Raw genomic sequence first — 13,825 nt, forward strand, 5'->3', positions numbered from 1 at the left:
AGTAGAGGAATGGTATGGAACCCTAATGATCAAGTGGCCTAATTGAGGGTGGCATGAGTAGGATGATGCATCTACTGTGTATCTAGCAATGTCACCTCTAAGGTTGTACGAAACCCCATGTTGATAAAGTAAAGTTGAAGAGACTCTGGAAGTTGCAGGACTCTTGCTGCAATACTAGGGCTCACCATCTTTTTGGCGTCGTTGTCGGGAAGGTGTCTAGGTTGATATAATTTCTTCTTTTCTTTATATATTTCATTTAGTAGATAGATGTTATTCTTGCTTTCCTTTCTATTTTTCATTTGGCTTGAAAAAAACACATACAAATAAATTTTCTTTCATGCCTCGTAGGAGTAGAGACACTTTAGGGAAACTCTTGCCAAATACCCCCACGCCATCAAACAATCAATTTTCACTCTTCTTCAGTGATTGTCAACTTCCCTCTCTGACTGCAGGGGAGTTAGAGAACCCCTTAGGTGAACAAACTGAGATCTTTGAAGAGCTTATTGAGGAGGAAGAAGAAGAAACCATTCCACATACCCACACCATGGCTGAAAACAGAAATGAGGGTGATTTTCCCATTAGAGAGACTAATGGAGATGACAGGATGAAAATATAAGCCCTTCTTCCCTTCCTCACTTCCATGGTTTAACCTTAGAGGACCCTGATACTTTTTTTTTTAGTTTGTTGTTGTCTGTAGAACTTATGATTATACCTTTGATGACCAGAAGTTGAAGTTGTTCCCATCCACCCTTAAGGATGCAACATTGCGTTGGTTCATGGGTCTACCTGGGGATAACATCACTATCTGGGCTCAAATGAAACAATCCTTTAACAATAAGTACAAGGACTATTGTAGGTCCAAAGACACCAAAGAAGAAATCTTTAGAATGACTCTTGGACCAGATGAATCCCTAGAAGACTATGAGGAAAGGTTCCAACTCAGTTGTAAAAGGGATATGTGCACCCTTGATCTTGAATCACTCAAGTTAGTCGTTCTTAGAGGAATCATGAGGACATAATAGAAACCATAAACATGTTATTTGGAGGAGACATTTATCAGCTACCCTATGACAACATCAAGACAATATTCAAAAACCATTCTAGGGTTGTTAGGAAGAAGGGTAGGTCTAGTCAAGCTTTGGCTAGTTCCTCTTCCTCCACCACATCTATCAAGAATGGAATTGGAAACATGTTGGAGGAATTTAAAAGTGAAAATTTGCACACCTTTTCTCTGCGAATGGACACCATGTATATCAAGAGGAGACAAGAGGAAGAAGAGAAAGCCTTAGCTATATTTTTCCCTAAATGCACTAGAAGGCACCCCGGGAATGAATGTCCATTAAATGTTATAGAGGTTTTCTTGATCTGTGAGGAAAAAAATTCCACATATAAGATTCCTTATTTGTGTGGATTGAAATTTGTATACCAAGGGGAAGAAGCTGGGGTTGAACAACTCTGTTACATCAATCAAAGGAGGCCTCAAGGACCTCGTCCATACCAGCAGGGCATGCAAGGTGAATCCTATTCCTATTACCATCCCAACCAGAATGCACCCCTGCCCCATTGGTATTCTCCTACTCATCCTTCATGGTCCACACCTTCTCCTTGGCCTTATGCTCTCAGTATCCTCCCCAAACTTCCAAGCAAACATTTCAGCCATATGCTTCTACACATCCTCAGTGGAATCACCCATCACAAGGGTGGAGGCCCCAATTCAACCAACCTCCTGATTTACTGCCTCCACCTCCATCTCAACCACAACTCATTCATCCTGCTCCACCCAAGCAACCTCAGATTCCTTCTCAACCAAATTTGAAATCAAACAACAAGCATGCACAACATGCCTATAGTGGAGATACATCTTACCCTTCCTATGCTGTGGAGATTCAAGAAATCAACCTCAGGTCTGGAAGAGTGCTTCCAAATAACCAACCTCCATCTCCACCCGAGGAGCTTGAGGAGGAAAAGGAAGAGAGTGTCCCTCAAGAAAATCCACCTCATTTTCCTGAAATATTGATCCATCCTAACCAGCACACCCCAGAAGAGACTGAAATTCAAGGAGAATTGAAAAACTTGTGTGTTAAAATACCACTCCTCCAAGCTATCAAGGATGTTCCCATCTACAACAAGCTTATAAAAGAGAAATTCTTCAAACATCCTAGGAGGAGAAAGAAATACACCCCTACCATCAATGGCATTGGTTAATTGTCTGATCTAATGTTGGGAAGAGTGATTTTCCAAAAGTATCTAGACCCTGGAAGTCCAATGGTAGATGTGCACATTGATGGCATCATTTTCCCTCACACCTTGATTGATCTTAGGGTTGCCATCAATGTGATGAATAAGGAAACCATTCTCAAACTAAAACTCTAAGGATCTTTGAGAAAGACCACCACAGTGTTGTAACTTGCAGATATGTCCACAGAGGCTCCTGAGGGACTTGTTGAGGATGTAATGGTCTCTATTGATTCTTGGGAGTATCATGCTCACTTCCTAGTTCTTCAGCCCAAAACCAAATTCAATGGCTATCTTCTCATCCTTGGAAGACAATGGCTAGCCAGTTTTGATGCTTACATAAGTTCTAGAGCTAGGAACATGACCATTAAGAACGGGAACTTTTCCAAACAATTAGTATTGTACCCTCCTGCTCAACCATCCCTGGAGCATGACTTACCCCTATGGTTGGAAGAGAAGGAGGAAGATGAAGTGTATCATATCACATCCCATCCAATCTATACCCTAGATGCTATTATAGGAGGGGGGAAACCTGATGAAGATGACCCCATTGATCAAATCCTCCAGAACCAACCCCCCAACACCATGCCTCTTGATGAGCTTGTGAAGGAATCTGAGGATAATCCTTGGAATGAGTTATGCCTAGTGGACCAAAGTCCTGCACATGTCAAAATGGTAGAATTTGGTCCATCTAAAACCTTGAATATCAACCCCTCTCTCTCAGTCAACCATGAAGAGAAGTTTTGCAACATGCTGAGAGAACACTTAGATGCCTTTGTTTGGAGCTATAAATAAATGAAGGGAGCGCATCCCTTTGTGTGTACTCATCACATATACATCAAGGAAGGATGCAAACCTATGTGCCAACCTCAGAGGAGAATGAATCTAGCCCTCAAAGACATAGTTAAGGAAGAGTTGCAGAAGTTGTTAGATGCAGGGTTCATCTACCCCATCTCAGATAGTGAGTGGGTGTCCCCTTTAGTTTTGGTCCCAAAGAAGAATGGAAAGTGGAGGATCTGTGTGGATTACAAAGAGCTGAACAAAGCCACTAAAAAAAACCATTTCCCTTTACCTTTCATTGATCAAGTCTTGGATGGTCTTATAGGGAAGAAGTTCTTCTCTTTCCTGGATGGATTCAATGGTTACAATCAAATCTAGATTGGCCCAAATGACCAAGATAAAACTACATCCACTTGTCCTTGGGGTACCTTTGCTTATAGGGTCCTTCCTTTCAGATTATGTAATGCCCCTGCAACTTTTCAAAGGGCAGTTTTGAGCATATTTGCTGAGCTAGTCCATGACTCTATAGATATCTACATGGATGATTTCACTCCATATGGGTGTGATTTCCTGGAGGATCTCTCTAACTTGGGGAAATTCCTAAATAAGTGCATTGAAATGAACATCTCACTTAGTCCTGAGAAGTTTCAATTCTTGATGAATGCAGAGACTGTCCTTGGCCATTCAATAGCTCAGGAGGGAATACAAGTGGACCCAAACAATATTTCCATTATAGAAAGGGTCCCTACTCCTCAAAACTAGAGGGATGTTAGGAGCTTCTTGGGCTTAGTTGGCTATTATAGTAGGTCTATCAAAGACTTCAGCAAAGTAGTCTGACCATTGTTTGGATTGCTGGCCAAGGACTCTCAATTTTGTTGGTCATATAGTTGCCAAGAGGCCTCAGAGATCTTGAAAGACAAATTAAATACTGCACCCATACTTAGAGGCCCAAATTGGGCTCTTCCTTTTCACATCCATGCTGATGCATCTGAAAAAGTTGTAGGAGTAGCTCTAGGTCAGATATATGACAAGTTACGTTATGCCATTTACTTCATTAGCAAAAATTTGTCTAAGGCTAAATTGAATTAAATTGTAATTGAGAAGGAACTCCTAGTTATTGTCCACTCTCTGAACAAGTTTAGACACTACATCATTAGATATCAAACTTTTGTGATACTTACCATGCAACTATCAAGTACTTAACGAACAAGCTTGATGTGAATGCTAGAATTATTAGATGGTTGCTTCTATTCCAGCAGTTTGATTTAACTATCATTGATAAGCTAGGGAAAGAATGTAACACCCTTCTCCCACATCCACCCAATTTACCATGCCAACCAGGGTAAACATGAGACAATATGCCATTATGATCAAATTCGACCTCCTAGGTGACCTTAAGGAAGTGGAATCGATGGAAAACCACACACAGTCATCCAACACCATCAACAGAACCCTCAAGAGACAAGTCAGCCACTTAGACATCATGTCCTTGGTTCCCACTGTTGTTCTGGACCTTTGAGGTTGTAGTCACTCTCATTATATGGGCAAGAGGGTGACCAGAGACCTAAATTTGCTCTCATAGGCCTGCCTGCCAATGACTGTGGACCAAAATTTCTAGTTTTGTGCTAGCAACCTAAGCCACTTTTTCAGGCCGAGAGCCCATGCCACTACCCAGAATGGAATGAAAGCTTAGAATCAAGTAAATTACAGGGAAACAATGATGCAAAAGTAAATAGTTGATCAATACCTTAACCAGAGCCCTACTAGCAATGACAAGCATTTAATCAAACATATGATAGACATGTAATCTACAGGTGTAAATAATAGAATTACGTGTAGGGATCACATACTTACCTGAGAATCGCCATGAACCATTGTTTCCTCATGTCATTTTCTGCCTTATTATTTCATAGATACAATATCCATTCAAGTACAAGTAAAAATATGTTGAGAGCCAAACATAGCTGCTATCATAAAATGCACATATACCTAGCATAATAGGAACAAAAATACAATAAACACATCAACCATCAAAATCCGTATATACACCAATACATTTACACATGAAAATCAATGGAATTAATTTCTCATTAATCAATGCAATGAACTAACTGGAGATGGGACTACCACGTTCTAGCCGACCATAGATTGGCTAAGCCAAGTCTCTCTTTAGCTAATCACCCCCATGCCATATTCCAAGCATGAATGTGGGACTCATAGAACACATCAAAAACACCAATCAATGTGGATGCCACTGGAGTTCTCTGCCTACACCATGAGGAATTTGAGTGACTCCTAGTCTCTCAAGCTTTACCGTGCATTTGCAGTCCGATCCACATATCACTAGGCCCTACACCGAGACATACTCTCCATGCTTTACCATGCACTCCAATCTGGAATCACTAGGCCCAACGGAGAGAGAAGCCACCTCTTAGCTTTACCGTATATCTCGCCATTCGGCAGCAAGGATTCATATAACCACCGAGGCACACAATTTGGTTTTACCGCAACCCACAATTCAGTTCACGAGTTATTAGGCCAATGGCTTCATGCATCTTCAGTCTAGTTCACAGACCACTACCACCATGTGTTTGTCAATTTGGAGATCCACCCCACTCGGCTTTGAATCTAATTCATCCATCCCACACAAGCCGTATGAGAGAACCCATCTCATCAAAGCTATTAGGAATGGCAAGGCTAGGCTGAAAATACTGTCACACCTGGAAAAACCCATGCCATGGTAGAAAAGAAACACATGAAATCCCATGTATGCTAAATCTAGCAAGGAAAATACACATGTAAGTCAATACCTGCAATGAAGCTTGTTGTAGTTGCTTGATCCTGCCTTTCTCTGCTTGATCTTTGCTTCCTCTTGCCTTCTTTTCCTTTCTTGCTCCAATGCCAAAGTGCTCCAAGAAAACTCTAAATGTCCAAGAGTATGAGAGAGAGAGAGAAAAATGAAAGAGATCCAAAGCTAAACTGACAAAAGTTTACCAATTGATCCTTAGAAGCCCTTTTATGAATGAGGCCTCTATTTTCTTCATTTTCCTTGTCACATGCAACTTGTGGCCTTTCACCTCCTTTTTCTCCTAATTTCCATTATTTTAATAAATTATTGTGCTAAAAATTCCATTTTTTCTTTTCAAATCCTTAGCCATTTCCTTTACCAATTTCCTTATCCATAAACAACCAAATGAACACACAATAGGATGTCCTTCCCAACATTCAACTTGGAATAAGTGTCCCATTAATCTGTGGTTATTGTTTTTATCTTTTACTACATGGAATTTTCACCAGGGTTGTTGCAGAACCCTCCCCCTTGGGGGACACTTCCCACAGTGTTCAATCACACATATACCTCAACAACCTGTTGAAGGAGGACATAATGCTTATGGAGCTTTATAGCAAAACTCGATGTAGTATTTACAATGAAAGATATGCTCAAGAGAAAAACATCATGACAACATGACAACATACCGCATAGTGGAGCTTTAAAACACAACTCATTACGGTATTTACAATGATCATCCTACTGAGTGTCAATCCACATGACATCATAACATCATGATAACATAAACACATGATAGCATAACATGGTAACATAACCATAATGACATGACACCCATACCACATAGTGGATCTTTATAACATAACTCGCTACGGTATTTACATCCATACACAGGTGTACATATAACAACATCATCAAAATATAGATACCAAAACATATGCCAAATAATATACTAAAATATATATCAAACATATACTTAACACCATGTCTAACCATATATCAAAACATCATATAGCATATATCAAACCATCATAAAGCATATGTCAACCACCATAAAGCATATACCAAACCACCATAAGCAAATACCAAACCACCATAAGAAAACACCAAACCACCATAAGAAAATACCAAACCACCATATCAAGCTGCTTTGCCTCAACCAGAAAACAAGGTAGGATACATGGCCTGCATCTCATCTGCCCTCTCCCATGTAGCTTCATCGAACCCAAAGTGCTTACATTTCACTTTAACTTGCTCAATTTCTCGGTTCCAGAGCATGAGCACCTTTTTCTGCAATATACAATGAGGCTTCAGCTAGAATTTTTCATCTGGTTCCACCTGTAATACAAATAAGTCAGTTACATGATCATCATCTTTAACATACTTCTTAAGTAATGATACAAGGAAAACATCATGGAATTTCACTGTTGGAGGCAGTGCAAGTTGATAGGCTACTGGCCCAATCCTCTCAATGATACTGAAGGGTCCATAAAACTGTGGTGCCAGCTTGGCACATGAGCCAATCCGCAAGGAGCTCTTCTTTGGTTTGATGTGCAAGTACAACTATTCCCCAACTTGGAACTCCTTAAACAACCTGTTCCTATCTACATAACTCTTTTTCCTATCCTATGTTGCCTTTAGATTCTTCTTGATCACCTGCATTTCATCTTTCATGTTTGCCAACATATATGGTCCAATCAATACTCTGTTAACTGGATCACTCCAACTGATAGGAGTGTTACAATTTCACCCATACAATGCCTCAAAAGGACTCATTCTCAGTGACTTCTGATAATCGTTGTTGTATGAAAGCTCGACCAAAGGGAGATACTCTTCCCAATTCCACTACTGATGCATCACATACATCGTAAACATGTCCTCTAATATCCTGTTGACCCTCTTTGTCTGTCCATCTGTCTGCGGATGATAAGTTGTGTTGAAGGCCAACTATATGCCAAAAACTGCAAATAACTCCTTCCAAAACTTGGAAGTGAACTTTGCATCCCTGTCTGAAACAATATTCTTTTGAACACCATGTATTCTAACCACATATTGGATGAATACCTATGCCACATTACTAGATGAGAACGTAGACTTCACCGGAATGAAGTGTGAAACCTTTGTTAACCCTGTCCACAATGACCATGATGGAATCATGTTGCATGCTATCTTCAACAACCTTGTGACGAAGTCCATGTAAATGACCTCCAATTTCCACTCCGGAAATCGTGATTGGCTATAGTAGTCCACCTGGATGTTTGCACTCTGCTTTCACTTGCTGACATTCGAAACATCTTGCCACAAACTCTGCTACATTCCTCTTTAGATTCGACCAATAGTAATATATTTTCATTGTTTTCAGTGTCTTCTGATAACCCGAGTGACCTGAATATTGTTTTGTATGAAACTCCCTCAAGATCACCTTCCTAAGTTCACTACTATCTGATACATATATCATGTCTCGAAACTTGACCAATCCATATGATGTAAGACGATAGTCCATGCCCTATGCACCTACACCTGTACCTGTACCTATACCACTACATGTACCTGTACCTCTACCTGTACTATCACTTTGTTGCAACTTGTGCACAATCTCCATATACCTGACATCCTCCTGTCGTGCCTGCAAGATCCTATCCTATAATTCTATCCCATAGGAGCAGCTGCCAAGTGATGTATCTGCATCCGTCTATTGAGAGCATATGCCACCCTGTTCTCTTTGCCCTTGATATACCTGATCTCAAAGTCAAACTCGATGATCATGGCCAACAATCTAGTTTGCTTGACATTCAGATTTAGCTGGTCAAATAAATACTCTCAACCCAATGTGATCACTCATAAGCACAAACCGCTTGCCAAGAAGATAGTGCCTCCACATCTTCAATGCATGTATAATATCTGCTAACTTAAGATCATGTGTTAGGTAGTTTTTCTTGTGCTCGTTTAGATTCTGGGACTCGTAAGATACCACCTATCCATCCTGCATAAGGACTCCACCAAGCCCTCTCTTTTAAGCATCTGTGCATACCGCAAACTCTTTGTCTGAATCTGTAATCTGTAGTATTGGTGCATGTGTCAGCAACTGCTTAAGCTGCTCAAAGCTAGCCCCACACTCCTCAGTCCATTTGAACTTCCTATCTTTCCTCTGCAAGGATGTAATGGGTTAAGAAATATGTGAGAAGTTCCAGATGAACATCCTATAATAGCCTGCCAGACCCATGAAAGATCTCAACTCATCCACATTCTTAGGAGCTACCCATTCCATGATGGCCCTTATCTTCTCTAGATCTAGTGCAGTGCCCTCCGTGGAGACCATATGCCCCAAGTAGTGTACCTTGGTTTGAAATAGATTGCACTTGTTGAGATTAGCATACAACTGATGCTCTCTCAACAATATCAACATTACTGCTAAGTGCTCAACGTGCTCTTCCTAATTTTTAGAATATACCAGTATATCATCAATGAAAACAATTACAAACTTATCCAAATATGGACACAACACACTATTCATCAAACACATGAATGTAGCTGGAGCATTAGTTAAGCCAAATGGAACAACAATAAACTCATAATGTTGATACCTGGTCTTGAATGCAGTCATGTAAATGTCCTCCTCTTTGATGCGTACCTGATGGTATTTAGATCTCAAGTCAATCTTCGAGAACACTTTTCCACACTTTAGCTGATCAAAAAAGTCATCAATCCTTGGAAAAGGGTACCTGTTCTTGATAATCACTTTGTTCAAGTGTCTGTAATCAATGCATAATTTGAGGGTATAATATTTCTCTCTCACAAACAAGACTGGTGCGCCCCAAGGTGATACACTTGGCCTAATGTATCCTGTTGGCATTATGATTCAGGTGTTGTCCTTGATGGCAAACCCATTCAGGTGATAGTGTTGTCCTTGATGGCAAACCCATTCAGGTGATAAATCAAGAAGGACGCTGGAAATATGTTCAGCCAGTGCGTCCCCGCAGGTATACCATACAGAACCCGCGTCCAGGGACGCAGGCTAGCCGTTCAGGAGGTGCGTCCGCCCAGTGCACACATTTCAAGGCAGAGAAAAGCACGTGGGGGTTTCTTGTGTGGTATCTAGCCGACGGTTTTGTGTTTCTATGGTGTCGGCTCGTGGTATTGTTCCATGTTTTGGGGAGAAGCTTGCCTATATAAAGCAAAGGAGTTCATTTGGATTAAAGTATCATCTTGGTTGAATATCTTTTGGTGAGATCTAGTCCAGATCTATGAAGGCGAATCTTCTAATGGACTATGATCTCTATGGCGCATGATCAGATCTGTGGATCTGAGTGTTTGTGTTGGTTCTGAAGTCCTCTTATCTTCTATATCTGAAGGGACGCAGATTCAGTGAAGGGAAAGTGCGCCGGGACGCAGTACAGTAAAGGCTCAGGTGCGTCTCTGAGGCAAAGGACGCGGCGCGACTGTGTTATTGGGTGCGTCTCTGAAGCAAAAGACGCGGCGCGACTGTGTTATTGGGTGCGTCTCTGAAGCAAAAGACGCGGCGCAACAGTGTCTTTGGGTGCGCCGGTCGCAGCTAAGCATAGAGGAACAGTGCGTCTGCACGCAGAGCAGCGGAAGGTAGACTGCGTCCAGTCGCAGGCCACAGAAATAAAATATGCGTCCCTGTCTTGAGATGATCTGTTGACTGTATATTTCTATTCGTAAGGTGTTCTGGGTTATTTCTGTAATTACTGATCTGATATCTGTAGTGGACTGTATCTGTTGTATACTTGTTGATCATTTGATTCTTCATGAAAAGAAGTAGGGGGTTGTAGCTCCCTTCCAGGAGAGACTGGAAAACGAGAGAGAGTTGTAGCTCTCTGCAGGTTGCAGCCTGCGTGCTGGTAAAGGACTGCACCAGCACAAAATCACTGTAAAAAGAATTTCTTGAAAGAAGATAGAGACATATTGCAGCAGGTGGTTTTCTCCCGCATTGGGTTTCCACCTTACATCTTGTGTTCTTTGGTGTGACTGTCTATTTTCTTTATTCATGCTCATTGTTTTATGGTACTAATATGCAAGAATAATTCAAAAGATCAAATAAGGAAGATTTGGTAAATTGCTAGATAATACTGATTCACCCCCCCTCTCAGTATTATTTCCAACAATTGGTATCAGAGCAGGTCCTTCAGAAAAGCTTGATCGCTTGAAGGTAGATCGTTCATCATGAGCAACTACGAGAGAGAAGCATCAATCAGGCCACCCGTCTTCGATGGGACAAACTTCAATTATTGGAAGGTAAGAATTACTGCATATCTTCAATCTCTTGGTACAGAAGTTTGGAACATTGTAGAAACAGGCTATGCCTTTCCTTCAGTTACTCCTACAGATCCAGCTGAGAAAAAGCAGTATGAAACAAATGCAAAAGTAGTCAGTACTCTATTAGGAAGTATATCCCAAAAAGAGTTCATGAAGGTCATGCACTTCAAATCAGCAAAAGAGATATGGGACAAAATGATCACTAGCTATGAAGGAGATGAACAGGTAAAAGAAGCTAAACTTCAAACTCTCAGGATTCAATATGAGACTCTCAAGATGTACAATGATGAAAGTGTGGCTAATTATTTTCTTCGGGTAGATGAGATTGTTAATTGTATGAAAAATTTGGGTGAAGAAATAAAAGAGACTATAGTAGTTCAAAAGATTCTAAGATCATTATCCCCCAAGTTTGAATCTAAAGTATCTGCAGTAGAAGAAAAGGAAAATCTCCGTGTTCTCACTATGTCTCAGCTGCATGGAATTCTAACTGCTTATGAAATGAGAAAGGGAGGTCCATCAGACAGAAGGGAAGCTGCTTTTAAAGCATCAGGCAAAGAAGATCACTATGAAGCAAGTCATGTTCCAGAAGAAGAGGAAGAAGAATCAAATTTTGTCAGAAATCTTCAAAGGGGTTCTGGAAGGTTCAGAGGTAAGCTACCTTTCAAATGCTTTGCTTGTGGAAGAGTAGGTCATTATGCTGCAAAATGATCTTATAAGGATAAAGGAAAGGAACCAGTTAGATGGAACAAGAAACAGAGTGCAAATAAGAAAAGCTACTACACCCATGAAGATAGTGATGGCTTATCAAACAGTGATGAAGATGAACAAGGTAATAAATATAGGTTGTTAATGGCATTTGAAGATGATGATTATGAGGATGCTGTAGATGTGGATAACCTTTATGATGAAATTAATAGACTCAAGAGATGCATAGAAGAAAAGAACATGATTATTGATACTCTACAATTCCAAATTGATGAAAAAGAAAAACATCTTGAAAAATTAGAAGGTGAAATTGTTGGTCTTAGAAAAGAAATTGAGAAAACAAAAACTATTAATCTCAAGTTTGTCAAAGGATCTGAAACTTTGGATGAGATTATCAGTGTGCAGCGGTCTCCACTAAATAAGACAGGTTTGGGCTATAATGGAGAAACTTCTCAAGCATCCACTTCAAAAAGTTATCTTGATGCAGCAAGAAGAAATGAGCAAGAGCACAAGGAAGATCATCAGGTAAAGCAGGGACAAATGTCAAACAGAAACTATCAAGGGCAATCCAGCTCAAGGGTGAACAAAAGCCACAACCAGCCACAGGTAAAATCTTCTCAATTTGGTTCAAGAATAGATGAAAATAGAAATTACAATCAGTTGGCTGGTAGATCCAATAATCGCAGAAGCTTCTTCAATGGACAATGCTTTTCTTGCCATAACTTTGGTCACAAAGCAGCTCAATGTGTTGCGTATAAAACAATCATGACTAGGGAAGCTCAAAAACAAAGAAGTATGACAGGGATTACAAAAAGGACCTATAACAACTTTTCAGCTCTTGAAAATGAAGTTGAATGTTCTATTTGCAATAATTTTGGACATAAAGACTTTGAATGCAGAAGCAGGTTTCCGGAAAGAAAGGTACAAGAGCAGAAAAAGGAACAAGCCTCAGGCGCCAAAACATGGAGAATAAAGGAACCTCAAACAGAAAGATGTGGGATAGCATTTTATGCAGAAGGACAAGAAAATCTATGGTACATTGACAGTGGATGTTCGAAGCATATGACAGGTGATAAAGAAAAACTTGAGTCTTATTCTAATTTAGAAAAGGGAAAGAAAGTCTCTTTTGGAAATGATACTCCTGCAACTATAAAAGGAAAAGGTATTGCTCCTTTAAAAGAAGATGTTAAGGCTGGAAATGTTTTATTTGTTGATGGATTGAAGCATAATCTACTAAGTGTCAGCCAGATGTGTGATCAAAGAACCGAGGTTATATTCAGATCAAATGGATGTCTTGTTCGTGATCTTGATACAGGGAAAACAGTTCTCAAAGGGAAAAGAACTCCAAATAATCTGTACATATTTGAAGAAGGACAACAACAATGCTATCTAAGCAAGGATGAAGAGCACTGGTTATGGCATCGAAGGTTGGGACATCTAAGCTTCTCACAAATAAGGAAAGCATGTAAATATCAGGCAGTTCGCGATCTTCCAGATATCAAAATTCCTGACAACACCATATGCAGATCATGTCAGTTTGGAAAACAAACCAGGACTAACTTTCCAGAGAAAGAAGGATCAGCTAGCATGCCTCTTGAGCTAGTACATACAGATGTATGTGGGCCATTCAGGAAAAGAACACCTAGAGGAGAGGAATACTTGATATTATTTATTGACGATTTCTCCAGGTTTGTTTGGTTAGGGCTTATGAAGCACAAAGATGAAGCATTCGAAAAATTCAAAACCTTCAAAGCCTTGGCTGAAAATGAATCAGGTCACAAAATTAAGTGCCTCAGATCTGACAGAGGTGGGGAATTTACTTCAAATGAATTTTTCGATTTCTGTGATGAACATGGGATAAGGAGAGAATTCTCTACAGCTAGAACGCCTCAGCAAAATGGAGTTGTTGAAAGAATGAACAGAACAATCCAACAAATGGCTCGTGCTATGCTTGATGAATCAGGAACCCCCGCAACCTTCTGGGGTGAGGCTGCACATACTGCGGTTATTATTCTCAACAAGACAAATGTCCGGGTGAAC

At 40.3% G+C, this 13,825-nt stretch overlaps 1 protein-coding gene across 1 annotated transcript in view; it reads right to left on the bottom strand.

The window, feature by feature from the left end:
* Positions 1-4,883, bottom strand: part of LOC149216289 (peroxidase 25-like) — a 64,808-nt gene extending 59,925 nt beyond the window's left edge. The window contains exon 1 of the mRNA XM_089389896.1: positions 4,870-4,883. Within this exon, the coding sequence (XP_089246022.1) occupies positions 4,870-4,883 (14 nt within the window). The remainder of the gene's footprint in view (positions 1-4,869) is intronic.
* Between the last annotated feature and the right edge of the window lie 8,942 nt (positions 4,884-13,825).

Source organism: Pinus tabuliformis, chromosome 1_1 (genome assembly GCF_031772625.1).
Source record: "Pinus tabuliformis cultivar Carrire ecotype Pingquan chromosome 1_1, CPIR1, whole genome shotgun sequence".
Taxonomy (NCBI): Eukaryota; Viridiplantae; Streptophyta; class Pinopsida; order Pinales; family Pinaceae; genus Pinus; species Pinus tabuliformis.